This window comes from Mirounga angustirostris, unplaced genomic scaffold (assembly GCF_029215605.1).
Source record: "Mirounga angustirostris isolate CCGP_5_RB_7025 unplaced genomic scaffold, mMirAng1.0.hap1 SCAF_4, whole genome shotgun sequence".
Lineage (NCBI taxonomy): Eukaryota > Metazoa > Chordata > Mammalia > Carnivora > Phocidae > Mirounga > Mirounga angustirostris.
Genome location: NW_026991712.1, coordinates 51,920,288 through 51,934,245, shown reverse-complemented (window position 1 = coordinate 51,934,245; position 13,958 = coordinate 51,920,288). Strand labels below are relative to the sequence as shown.

The following is a 13,958-nucleotide window of genomic DNA, read 5'->3' as shown; positions in this document are numbered from 1 at the left end:
TTTCTGTATGATTTTTTTCAAATAGTAAAAATAAGGAGGAAAAGAAATGCAAGATTTAATTTTAGAGCTTCATTGATGGCATGACATGTATGAACTTTCATTTTTTTCACTGAACTAGGTTCATGTATTTCAATGAAAGACACCTTTGACTGAAACATTGAAAGCTTTCTGTGTAAAACTATGATGATATGAAATTATAATATTTTGCTGTTTGCTATCCCATTCAAGAAACAATGTAGTTATTGTACTGTGTTATTTGTTCCCCTTTCCATGTGATATATAATACAGCACTTACCCTGCTTTCTTCTAGGCTATCAAATGGGCCTGGTGGATCATCCAGACAAAGAAATTCTCTCACTGCAAGGCTTTTCAAAGGGAAAAAAAAAAAAAAAAAAAAAGCTGGGGTACAAATAAGTTTACAAAAGACAGAAAGCGAAAGTTACTTTGAAGATATACAGTGTTTTAAGCAAATTGGTTTTGGGGATATACCAAAAGCAGAAAGTTGGTTTATGTGTTTTCACACAACCAACCAAATACAAATATAAAATCTATGGAAGATACAAAGATTTTAAGCTATTTTCTAAGATCTTATGAACATAGAGACTGTAAATTCATACTGCAGGAGATAAAATGTAAGTCAGAATAATGGTATAGGAAACCAACCTAAATGATGAATAGAAACAGTATTACTTCCAAAATTATTAATTTAAACTAATCTAAAAATGTCATTATCTTGTTATGAAGAAATACCATTTCTAATTTATACTTTGTTTCATTGTCAGGAGATGCTTCTAAAGTAACTGAAAAGTATTTACTCTGAAACAAGTTAAAGATTTTTCTTGCAATCATGTTTATTACAGTAATTTACATAAATATTTTCCCTGAAGAGTTTAAGAGAAAAAAATACTGAACAACTCATTTCTGAATTACCATAAATTTCAAAATAATGAAATACAGTTGACCCTTCAACCACACAGGGGTTAGGGGTGCTGACCCCCTGTGTAGCTGAAAATCTGCATATAACTTTTGACTCTTCAAAAGTTAACTACTAATAGCCTACTGTTGACTGGAAGCCTTCTCCGTAACATAAATGGTCAATTAACCCATATATTGTATATTATATACTGCATTTTTACAATAAAGTAAGCTAGAGAAAGGAAAATGTTATTTAGAAAATCATAAGGAAAATACATTTATAGTATTATGCTGTAAAAAATCTGTGTATGAGAGGATCTATGCAGTTCAAACCTGTGTTGTTCAAGGGAGCAACTGTAATATGGTATTGTTATCTTTGGCAATTATCAGAAATAGGTTAAAACAGTAGAAAACTTAACTTCCTTGTTACAAAAATACTCACTTTTCTAAAAGCAATTTTGGACTGAGAGGCAACTCTGTGTACATGTCAGAACAAACATAGAGACTTAAAATTTTTAGGTATAAAAGGATAAAAATATGATATTTTGATATACTGTATAGATGTCAACCTATGCTGAAAAGGGGATGTACATTGGAGTTCATACTGAGTCAGATGGGTTGATGATGACAGGGGATGGTCCTGAAGAGACAAATGGATGGAATATACATTGAAGCCTTTCAAAAGTAAAAATAATGTGAATTAGTATAGAGAGTGGTGTTAAGAAATTAATCCAGAAGATCGCAAAGACAGAACAAAGAGGAGTAAATCTGTGGACGATAAAATCTTGACAATACAGGTAATAAAGGACACAGATTCAGGGAAACTGAGAAAAAACTTGAGTATTCATAATCATGAAATAATAGAGATGGAAAGGATCTTAAATGTGATCTAGCTGCTTTTTAAAAAATGTGATCCATAGTATGCTTTTTATCCTTTTCATGTGTTCAGCCAAGAGTATACCTAAACAACTCCAGGAATAGGGAACGTTCCACCTCTTAGAATAAACCATCTTATGTTTGAAAAATACTAAAAATTAGAGAACTATTTCTTCTAGTGAGCTGAAATTTTTCTCCCTGCAGCTTCTACTCATGAATCTTAGTTCTGCTTTTGAGCCATTCAGGGCAAATCTAAGTCCTTTTTCACATGATAACCCTAAAAGCACGTTGAGAATGTTACAGTTCCTCTAACCTTATATTCCCCCAAAGCAATACTAATACACTAATATTTTCTTTTTTTTTTAAATTCTGTAACAAAATTTATTGTGTACTTACAGCCTGTATGGTCTCTGCACTCATGGAACCAACATTTTTCCCCCAGTTTTACTGAGGTGTAACTGACAATTAAAAATTGTATATATTTAAGGTGTGCAACTTGATTTAAGTATACATTGTAAAATGTGAACTACAATCAAGTTAATTAACATATCTATCACCCCACAAAGTTATCATTTCTAATTTAAAGTACATTTCACACACAGGGCTTTCATATATCCTATTTCATTTAATTTTCACAATAATCATGTGAGGTGAAGACATTATATTTCCATTTTACAAATGATACCAAAGTTCAGAGAGTTAAAATGATTCATACAAGTCCAAGTGGTAGAGCAAGACCTTAAATCTGTCTTCTGAGCAAAAATATGTGCCTTTTCACCTTTAAATTCTTTTCTGTTACATTATGGTTCATTTGGATCCTTTCCCCTTGCTGGTCACTTCCCTCAGAAAACATTCAACTTGTCTGTATCCTTTAACCAAGGCCTCTAGAATACTGCAATTGGTCTAAGAGCACAGAGAAGAACAGGACCACCACACATTCTTTTGGTTTAGCTATTATACTTCTATCCTCCCATTATTAGAAAACCAACTATTAGGCAAAAATTGAATCACAGGAAATAAACTGATCTTGGGACTGAGAGGTCAAAAGTCTAGATGAAACCCTGAGAACAGCCTTTAAGATTGATAAGGAAAGTACATAGAAGTTTACAGAAGGGTCTTTTTTTCTTTTTAATACTTTCAGTGTATGATAACTCAATGTGAGACATTGTTTTCTTATAGCTTTATACCCAGACTTCCTCATTCTTTAGGAACATTTTTATGTTTGCAAATTACTCTAATTATTGAAATGCTGCTGCTACGAGAGACAAAGTAGTTAAGGGAATATATGTATCTCTTTTTATACCTTTGACTTATAGTAGAAATTTAGCCCAAGATCCACAGTGATGTTGACAATGTACCCAGCTGTATATCTTTTTTGGAGTGGCTTTTCTATTTCATTCTCTTTCCCTAAACATCTTTATGATCTATATTACCTCCCCATGACTTATTTATTTTACAACTGAAAGTCTGTAGCTCTTAATCCCCTTCACCTAATATATAGCATAGGGAATATAGTCAGTAACATTGCAATAACTTTGTAGTGACAATGGTAACTAGACTTTCTGTGGGAATCATTTTATAATGTATAAAAATACTGAATCACTATGATGTACACTTGAAACTAATGGGATATTGTATATCAATTAATACTTCAGTAAAAAGAGAAAAATCTTTATGATCTATATAGCTCACTAGAGTGCTACTCAAACAAAATCCAATGGATTCCCTAAGTTTTTTTCCAATATAGCTCAAGGTCATATTCCATGCCCCACCTTCTTTAATCTGTAACATAAGAACGAAATTTAAAACTGGCTATACAACTCTGATTTATAAAATACTTTCTCAGGGTTTTACTACATTTCCTCGGTTTCAACAGGACTCAGGTGGCAGAGGAAGAGAGTCATTATGCTCAAACTATTCCCATAGGAGAGGGACACACAAGAATCTCTGGGAGATGGTAATGTTTGAGAAAACAATTTCTTTCACAGACATTCTTTTTTTTTTTTTTAAAGATTTTATTTATTTATTTATTTGAGAGAGAGAGAGAGAGAGAAACAGCATGAGAGGGGACAGGGTCAGAGGGAGAAGCAGGCTCCCCGCCGAGCCAGGAGCCCGATGCGGGACTCGATCCCAGGACTCCGGGATCATGACCTGAGCCGAAGGCAGTCGCTTAACCAACTGAGCCACCCAGGCACCCTTTCACAGACATTCTGATACCTTTTCCCCCCTAGAAAAGGAAACCTTTACCCCTGCGTGAGAATCACTGACTAGAGAACCTTATTTAGATTTGATAAATATTTGACTGCTTATGTGTGCCATGGTTCTGCTCACTGATTTCCTACATATTATCAATGTATAATTTATAAACAAATTAACTGAATTAAAATAAAATATAAATACCAGAGTCTATTATTATTAAATGGTCTATAAATTAAATAGAAGTTAATTTTTTTCCAGAGAATTGAAGTTTTTATTTATTTTATTTTATTATGTTCAGTTAGCTACTGTATAGTACCTCAGTTTTTGATACAGTGTTCAATGATCCTTAGTTACGTATGACACCCAGTGCACATCACAACCTGTGCCCTCCTTAATACCCATCACCCTGTTACCCCCTAGAAGTCAATTTTTAAGAAGAAAGTCTTTTTTTCCTCCTTGTTCACTGAAAGGTTCAATATAGCCCCCAATCTCTCCTCCATATTCAGTCGTTAATACTTTTGCTTCCATTTGGCTATGATAATAAAGGTAAGAAAAACAGGATAAAAGAGAAACCTATCTAAGAGAAAAATCCAACAATCTGGAAATAAAAGGTAAAGAAAGACTTTGTATCTATTCCCTTTATTACCCAGAGTAGCTTTTTAGTGTGTTTGGGAAAACTATTTTAAAATTGAGATCAGTTGTTGACTTAGCTTGCCTGAAGATAAGGAAACCACAGATGGTATCCCTCAGCATTTTTTTATCCGAGCAAATTTGCCCTATAACGTTATTTCTTCCTCTGATTCTCTAAAAAAGTTTTCTTTCAGTTTTACTATATTTTTGAACTTCTTAAAAAACTATTTCATCTGGGGAACTTTCATCTTCTATTTACTATTATATTCTACTTTTTTTCTTTCATAGATATGTATCTGTTTACATTTCAATTTTTTTTAAAAAACCAGTAATAGTTAAATGTACTCTTCATCTTGAAATGTATATTTTAAAAGAAAAAAACCCTTAAAACTAATGCCTATAATTCATTAAAAGGCCAATCAAGAACTAAGTAAAAAGTGCACTAAAAATACTAGATGCCAATTCTATCAAAATCAGATTAAGCACAAAAAGGCTACTGCATGAAAATATTCCTCAAGGATTTCAGACAGAAATGTTGTATCGGTTAGTATTTCTCTTCAGTATTCTCTAACAGTTAAAAGAAAATAACAAAAAATTGACATTAAACACAACCTGGAGAATAAGGACTCAGGGATCAAGGCTGGTGACAGTGAGGGTCACAATGGAGATGGACTGGTTGGGTGTGAGGCTGAAGGGTTCATGTTTAGAATCCTGTGGTGGAATATGGAAGCAGTGGGGAACCAGTTTAGACCTTGATTATCTCTTGCCTAATTACTAGCCCACTTTTGTCCCTATGTTCAGTTTTATTCCTTCTAATCCAGGGTACTTAAAAAACAAACGTTTTATGTCAAACCCAGCTTAAAACCCATCTATGCCTCCTCTAACAAGAGGGCACAAAGCCAGGATCTTTCTGTTCCTACATTTCAGTTTTAACTGTCTTTCCTAACTGACACTTCAAAAATAGTACATCTTCATGTCTATTTCATGCCTCCATACCTTTACTCATGCTTGCTGCTATTATCCTGGCCCATCCTTCCCACCTTTATCTGGCTAACTCATATTTATTCTTTGTGACTCAGCTCATCTATTATCTCCTCATGGAGTCTTTTCTGACTAGATCCCCTTTCCTACCCATGTTAGGTTCAGTATTCTTTTTTTAAATTTTTTTCAGAGAGAGAGTGAGAGAGAGAGAATGCACGTGTGCATGTGCGTGCAAGGGAGCCAGGTGCGTGAGCGGGCAGGTGCATGAATGGGTGTGTGAACTGGTGGGGAGGGGCAGAGGGAGAGGGAGAGAGAGAATCTCAAGCAGGGTCCATGCCCAGCTCAAAGCCCCATGTGGGGCTCGATCTCACGACTCTGAGATCATGACCTGAGCCGGAATCAGTCTCTTAAGCGACTGAGTTATGCAGGAGCCCCTAGGTTCAATATTCTTGTATGTATTACCATAGCACCTTGAAGAGATCCCTTTCACAGCACTTATTTCACTGTATTATTAGTATTGTCTGTTTATCAAACCAAGTATTGTCTGTTTATCAGTATCAAGTATTGTCTGCTTCACCAAAAGGTGGATGATGTTTCTGGACTGTAGAGACCATATTCAAACCAATTAGCACATCATAGAGTAAGTATTCCACAAATAATGACTTTATTTGTAAGAGCTATACAATTAGAAAAAAATTTAATGCAACTGTTAAGAGCATCAGAACAAATTTCTATCCACTGTTACAGATAAACACTCTACTACAATTCTCAAATTTGAGATGGATTTTAGGTTTTAACAGATAACTCCTACTTTCACAAGAAGGTAAACTCTGGATAGCAACAAGACCAAAAGTCTTAAAAGTTAAAAGGTCAAAATCTGGTTGTTTCTGATGGTGTGACCTTAAGATTCATGAGGAAGTACAATAAAAATAATAGGATATGAGAAATTTAGAGTTGAAAGGGAACTTTTAGAAGCTACTTAGCTCAATTACCTCATTTTCCAATTGAAGACATTGATTAAAATCAGGTAAGCAATTGACTAAAATTACTTCACTACTCAGCCCAAAAAAACGAATTTTGCATAAGGTCTCTGACACCCAATTTAATTAGATAAGAGTTTAGAGGTATCTGAATACAGAATATCTGGCTTTATTGCATTTTAAAAAACTGTCCATAATTGAATGTCTACCAAACTAACATTTGTGGTGAAAATCACTTGACCAATCTTAGCAATAATGTGTTGGTTCTCATGAGTTGGCATTATATGAGCTATTGCATATATAACTGAATTTTTCTTTCATTATAAAAATACTAAGACTAACCTAACTTCTCTTGATAATATCTTTATATATAAAAACAATTTACATACATTAAAAAAATTTCCTGTGAGAACATAGTTCAGGTTGAAAATGCTTAAAAATAGTTTAAGTATTCTTGTTCAAGAATTATAGAATTACTGAATTTTACCATTAGAAGAGACCTAAGAAGTCATCTAATCCAATATATCCCATTTAATAATCCCCCCTTCAATACCACTAATGGTTATTTAGCCTTTTTAAATACTTAAGGTAAAGAGAAACTCACTTTCTCCCCCCCCAAAAAAGCAGAATATTTTTATATTTGATAGCCTGAAATGATATGTAATTCTTTCTTACCTGAACTGATAGGGTCTTCCTCTAATTTCTCACTATTATTCCTAGTTTTACATGTTAGTCTTGCTATTAAAAATGAGGTCCTTGGATCAGCATCACCTAGAAATGCAGAATCTTCGCTCCAGACCTGCTGATTCAGGGCTTCACTTTAACAAAATACACTACAGTTGGAGATACACTGTTTTAAAGCTAAGTATTGTCTGATTAATCTTTCTCCCCATCACAATCTTTCAAATATGTGAAGATGGCTCTTTTATCCCTCAAGTACTTTTGCTTTTTAAAGGGTAAATATCATTTTTTTTCAATTGCTCCTTCATGTAAATTCTTCTACACTATTTTTTTTTTTTTTACTATGAACTGCTGTTAATGCAAATCCATCCTGAACTTTTTTTTTTCTTAACACATATAGAATTTAAAACATGAATTTTTGGCACTGAAGTCATAGATGGATGGTAATATGAAAAAAATTATATAATTTAACCCCTCTATTTTAAAGAATTAAAAAGAAGAAAAAAACTTGGTAAATCAGGATATTTGTATAGTGCTTCTGAAAATAGAGAATAGTAAAATATTTGCTGTGCTGATTAAATGATGCAACAATTTCAAAGTAGCATAAGATAGTATAAATCAGTAAATAACTATACTTATAGTATATAAAATATGTCATTTATAATATATAATTTGTAAATAACTATAATAGCAAATAACTATAACCCAATTGTGCAGTGTAAGACTTTTCCCTTCCATCCATCTTTAGATATCCTTCACCGTGACAGTCACATGCTGCTGGCACAGGACCTGTGTCTTCTTGCTTCTGCATTTTGATAACATACTCCCTCTCATTTGTAAGGTCCTTATTCACCTTCTCCTTGTTGGTCCAAATATCATTAATTCTTTAAAATCCAGCTCAAATGTCACCCTCTAGGAAGCCTCCTCTAATTCTCCCAGTCAATAGTTCTCTCTCTCTTCCCCCTCTGAAAGAGATCTAACTCTACTAATGATAGTTTTTTTGCGGTGACTATTCCTCCTATTCAATTTTCTTGAATAAAGGATCAGTATCTAATGCACCTTTGTGTACTACACTACCTTATATAGAGTGAGACCTAAATAAATATTTATGGAACAGACAAAATTAATAATAAATCCTTTGATTTATTGAAATCTTAAAAATATTAAGTTTTTAATCTGTTTTCTTACTTTGTATTTTCTAAATGCATCTGAAAATAATATTATCTTAAAACTTTCAGACCAACAATCCTTAGTATCCTTTCAGTTCTTATTTCTTCTACTTCTGCTTTGTTACAGTTAGAGAGGTTATAATATTAAGAGCTGCCAGTTGTGTAATGGCAAGCTCTTAGCCAACATGAACGTTAAGAAGTAACTGTGTTGTGAAGCGTTAAGGATATAAAAAAAGGAAAGTGAAAGGACTACAATTATAAATCTATAAAGAATTAATATCAAATAATTACTTGGCCATGTAAGATAGTAATTTTTCTATGCTGCCATTACAACTCTAAAAGGATGCTAATAGGTATACCAATAGGTAATTTACAACTAATTGATGTTTTAAGTAGTGATTCTCTTTTTTCCTTAAGATTTATTTATTTATTTGAGAGAGAGAGAGAGAGCATGCGCGCGAGTGTGAGCGTGAGCGTGGCGAGGAGGGGCAGAGGGAGAGGGTGAGAGAGAGTCTCAAGCATACTCCATGCTGAGCATGGAGCCCACAGAGCGGGGCGTGATCTCACAACCCTGAGCTAAAACCAAGAGTTGGACACTTAACCAAATGAGCCACCCAGGCACCCCTAAATACTGATTCTTAAATGTTGTTTTAGGTTTTCATACAGATGTGTTGAGATTTTCTCTTTTCTCCCTTAGGGGAAATTCATAAATGCCTTTTGGCAATCCTACACTTCCTAGATATCTTCTAGTTATTTGTTTATGGCTCATATTTATCTTCCTACCCATAATTTTAATTTAGCCTTCAATGTTCTCAAATCCTACTTCCTACTTCCAGTATTGCTTGATCACTGAACAAAGGACCAATCTTCCCCTTCTCTGAGTTCCTGCTACTTTTATAACCTGTATCATACAAAGTAGCCTTTCCTAAACTCCCTTATTTTGTTCATACAGAAGCCTAATTTCTTCAAATGAATTTTAAGACCAATGAGTACACCCTCAGTTTCTTTCATATCCTTCTTGGGTCGACACAGAGCAAATGCTTAAGATACAGATAAATAACTCTTCTTCCCCTCCCTTTACTCAAGCTTTAAACAGAAGCTTATTAAGAAGCTTTTTAAACTGTGAAATAAATAATGGTACCCATAACCCACAAAAAAGATAATGGTTACTCTAGAATAAACAAGGCATAAATACTTCATCTTGAGTTCAATTTATCTGACAGTAATCCCTAAATGTTTGATGATGCAACATGACAAAGGCAAGTAGGCAAATGTGAGGCGTACTACATTCTTTCATGTAAGACTTCTTAGAACTTTCAATATTCTAGGAATGTCAAATGAAACCTTTTCCAATTTATTTGGCCAAGAAAATGTTTCTCTGAAACACCTATTTATGAGTTGAGCAAGACCACTACCACTGTTCTTAAAGTATACAGTCTTAGGGGTGCCTGGGTGACTCAGCTAGCTGAGTGTCCCATTCCTGGTTTTGGCTCAGGTCATGATCTCATGGGTGGTGAGATCAAGCCCCACGTCCGGCTCCGCACTCAGCAAGGGAGTATGTTTGAAGATTCTCTCCCTCTGCTCCTTCCAGCCTCAAATAAATAAATAAATCTTTAAAAAAAAGTGTACAGTTTTAGTAACAGGATCTCAAAAGTACCTTGTATGCCTACCTTAGAGACAGAGATCTACTACCCATAATTTTTTAAAAAATGAGACAAAACTAAGATATGCTTTCACTATTTAAAAAATCAAGATATCACAAAATCAGTTTATTAATGTGGTTTATATTATTTAATATTTCACTATATAAAAATAGAGTATAGTAATTTATAGAATAAATTTGATTTTAAGTCACCACAATATTTTTTTTTTTTAAAGATTTTATTTATTTATTTGAGAGAGAGGATGAGAGGAGAGAGAGAGCACATGAAAGCGGGGAGGGTCAGAGGGAGAAGCAGACTCCCTGCTGAGCAGGGAGCCTGATGTGGGACTGATCCCGGGACTCCAGGATCATGACCTGAGCTGAAGGCAGTTGCTCAACCAACTGAGCCACCCAGGCGCCCCTCACCACAATATTTTTAATACTAAGACATAAAGGTTTACTGAATAAAAGAGAAGATAAAGGGGATAAGATATGTATGTTGACTTTTTAGCTGTAAAAGTCTTCTTTTGGTATGGTCTAAGATATATGTTCTTCAAAAGGCTCTTGCTATGATTTTAGAGTTTGTTGGTTTTTATTCCTGCTTTGTGTGTCTGAATTAACACTAGCCCTTTTTTTCTTTTGAGATGTAAAAATTTTGAAAAGTAGGGAGCACCCATGTTCCCCCACCTAGAACACACAATCACTAATATTTTGTCATATTTCCTTCAAACTTGTTTCTTATAAATAATACAATAGCAAATATCCAGCCATTTGTTTAACAGGTACTCTTAGTGAGCACAGACTTTGTATTAGCACTGTGTTAAGTGCTGCACATTGAATCATGAGCAAAACAGCCAAATGACCTACAATTACATATGCACTTTACAACTCGGTAGGAGAAACACAATCAAATAATCAGAGAAATACTTACAAACTGAAATGCTGAGATTAAAGTACCAACCAGCCTTTCTCAGCTGGGATTCCATGAGAGAATCAGATGCTAAGGACAATGATTTGAGGCACTATTTTCTCAATTCCCTTAAGACTGGCACATAGCTAGTACCATCCTGGAAGTACAGGTGAGAAGTTAATTCATACATACAATGGGTGTCTCACTTAAGGCACTAGGATTTGTCTCTCAGAACCAGTTGAGGACTGGTACAGATTCTATAAGAAAGAACTAAACTTTGGTGGTGATGGTGGTAAGTGAGGGGATGGTTAGAAAAGCCCAAGGAAGTGAAGTCTTTAACTGAAATATGAAGGATATATAGGTATTATCTAGGCCAGGGCTGGGTGGGGTAGTAGTGTGAAACATTGTCTTTCCAGGGAACAAACATTGTCTTTCCTTTGAAGGCCCTAAGGGACAAAGGAACAAGGTAATTTTGGAGAATTAAAAGACCAATACAGCTAAGTACAAAGAACAAGGTCAGGGAGGAATAATAAAACATGAAGTTGGAAAGACAGGCAGGTAGGCAGGGACCAGAAAAAATGACTTCAGCTGCATTAAAAAAGATCACTGTGGCTCCAATGGGCTACAGAAATAAGAGCAGATGAGGAAGACCAGAGGAAACCTTCTGCAGTGATTCAGGTAAGAGATAATGGCTTAGACTAGGGTGGTGATGGCAGGAGTGGAGAAAAGTAGATTTGAGTGGAATTTAAAATATAAAGGAAGGGATGAGGGTAGAGAGGGTTGTGTCAAGGATGACTCCCAGGTTCTGGGTAAATGCTGCTGCTGAACATTGGGAAAAGTCTGGAGAGTAAGCTTTTACCTGGGTTTGATGTCACTTTGAGATACCTGAAGGAGATGTCAAGGAGGCAAATGCAGATATGAATCTGGAGTTGAGAGAAGGGGTCTAACCTGTAGTTCCTTTCATAGAGGAAAACGAGGGGGACTGGCAGAGATCTCAAGCAGTAGCCATCAAGCTTGGGCAGCACACATTAGGAAACAAGATGTATATGCATGGCATTTGTGTTATGTATAACACAAGGTGATATATATCAAAATAAAAAGATTGAGAAAAAAGGGGAGAAAAAGTGAGACAGGATGGTTGCCTTAATTTTTTCCATCCTTATGTGAAAAACTGCTAAAGACAGTTATAGATATAGGTAGTTAAACAATATGCTATTGCTGCCTTGTAAATGCTGCCTTGTAACTATCAAAAGAGTTAGAATTTATCTGATAATGTAAAGTCCAAAATCAGACACTTAGCTGATATTAAATCATAAAGCAATTTTCTTATAAATATTTTCAGAAGCAAAAAACTGTATAGATCCTTTTTCTCTCTCTTTAATGGTTTTTATTTTCACACTTTACCCTCTATATACATTAACCCAACTTCACAATCTTCATATTTTTGCATTACTTTGGAGAAATATAAGAATACTACCTTCACAATTATATAATGTTATATTAACCAAAAATCTAATATGTGGGCCACTTTGTTTAAATGATTGCTAAAATACTAAATACTAAAATCAAGTTTACTGTTGGGTGGTTTTAGTATATGGTACACTGAATTTTTAACTTAAAAATTTTTTTAAAGACTTTATTTATATGAGACAGAGAGAGCACACACACAAGCAGGGGGTGGGGAGGGGTAGAGGGAGAGGGACAAGCAGACTCCCCACTGAGCAGGGAGCCTACATGGGGCTTGATCCCAAGATTGGGAGATCATGACCTGAGCCAAAGGCAGACAGACACTTAACCAACTGAGCCATCCAGGCGCCCCTAAATTTTTTTTTACATTGAAAAATTTTTAACTTTGCTGACTTTTTAAAAGGGTTAATACAAATCAAATGCCAAATAAAATTCTTATTGATAAAAAGCAAGAAAATTCCAAGTAGTACCATATTAGAGAGGACAAGTAATTATATTCCTACTTTGTATTTTTGTGCTTGAATAACTATGGTCCTATATTTGTTCTTTAGTCTAAACAAGTTGTTTCAGTTTGTTACATACCAGTTAGCAATGTCTTTGTGAGCCACTAAATTTTGAAGAAATGCTTGTAATCCTAGTTGCCTATCTTCTAAAAAGTCAGCATTGTAATTATCTTTGAACCAGCGTTTTGGTGGAAGTGCTAATCGAAAGCCTGGAAACATCTCTTTTAACTGAAAAAGAAGAAAAAAGAAAATACAATGTTCAACTCAACATATCAATTCTATAAAATCTATCCTGTTAACTACATGAACTTGTTCATGAAATAAACTTAAAATAAAATAATGAAATTCAGCTAAACTTTTTTTTTTTAAAGATTTTATTTATTTGACAGAGACAGACACAGCAAGAGAGGGAACACAAGCAGGGGGAGTGGGAGAGGGAGAAGTAGGCTCCCCGCAGAGCATGGGAGCCCGATGCGGGGCTCAATCCCAGGACCCTGGGATCATGACCTGAGCCAAAGGCAGATGCTTAACAACTGAGCCACTCAGGCGCCCCTCAGCTAAACTTTTTATATCTCAATAGTTTACTTATTGATTTCTACCAGTTGTATATACACAGGCGTTACAGTTGCTCCATATCCTTGCCAACACTTGGCATTGTCCATCCTTGTAATGTTAGCCATTCTGGTGGGTATGTAGTAGTATTTTACTGTGGCTTTAATATGCATTTCTCTGTTGACAAATGATGTTAACTATTTTCTTATGGGCTTTTTTAGATTTGCATATCTTTGGTGAATTATCTATTCAACTCTTCTAACCCCTCCATTTAAAAAAATTGGGTTATTTATCTTTTTATTATTAAGTTGCAAGAGTTCTTTATATATTCTGGATACAGGTCCTCTGTCAGATGTAATAAGTATGACAAATATTTTCCCCCAGACTGTGGTCTTTTACACACATTTTTTTGATTCTTGCAAGTAAAAGCTGGTGATGGATAGAGCTCGTTCT

At 34.7% G+C, this 13,958-nt stretch overlaps 1 protein-coding gene across 3 annotated transcripts in view; it reads right to left on the bottom strand.

Moving 5' to 3' along the window:
• Window positions 1-13,958, bottom strand: part of SNX16 (sorting nexin 16) — a 40,322-nt gene that overhangs the window by 12,655 nt on the left and 13,709 nt on the right. For all 3 annotated transcript variants that reach the window (XM_045896310.3, XM_064588155.1, XM_064588154.1), the window contains 2 exons: window positions 13,033-13,181; window positions 296-365 (listed from right to left, as the gene is read on the bottom strand). In XM_045896310.3, coding sequence (XP_045752266.1) covers window positions 296-365; window positions 13,033-13,181 — 219 coding nt within the window. The remainder of the gene's footprint in view (window positions 1-295; window positions 366-13,032; window positions 13,182-13,958) is intronic.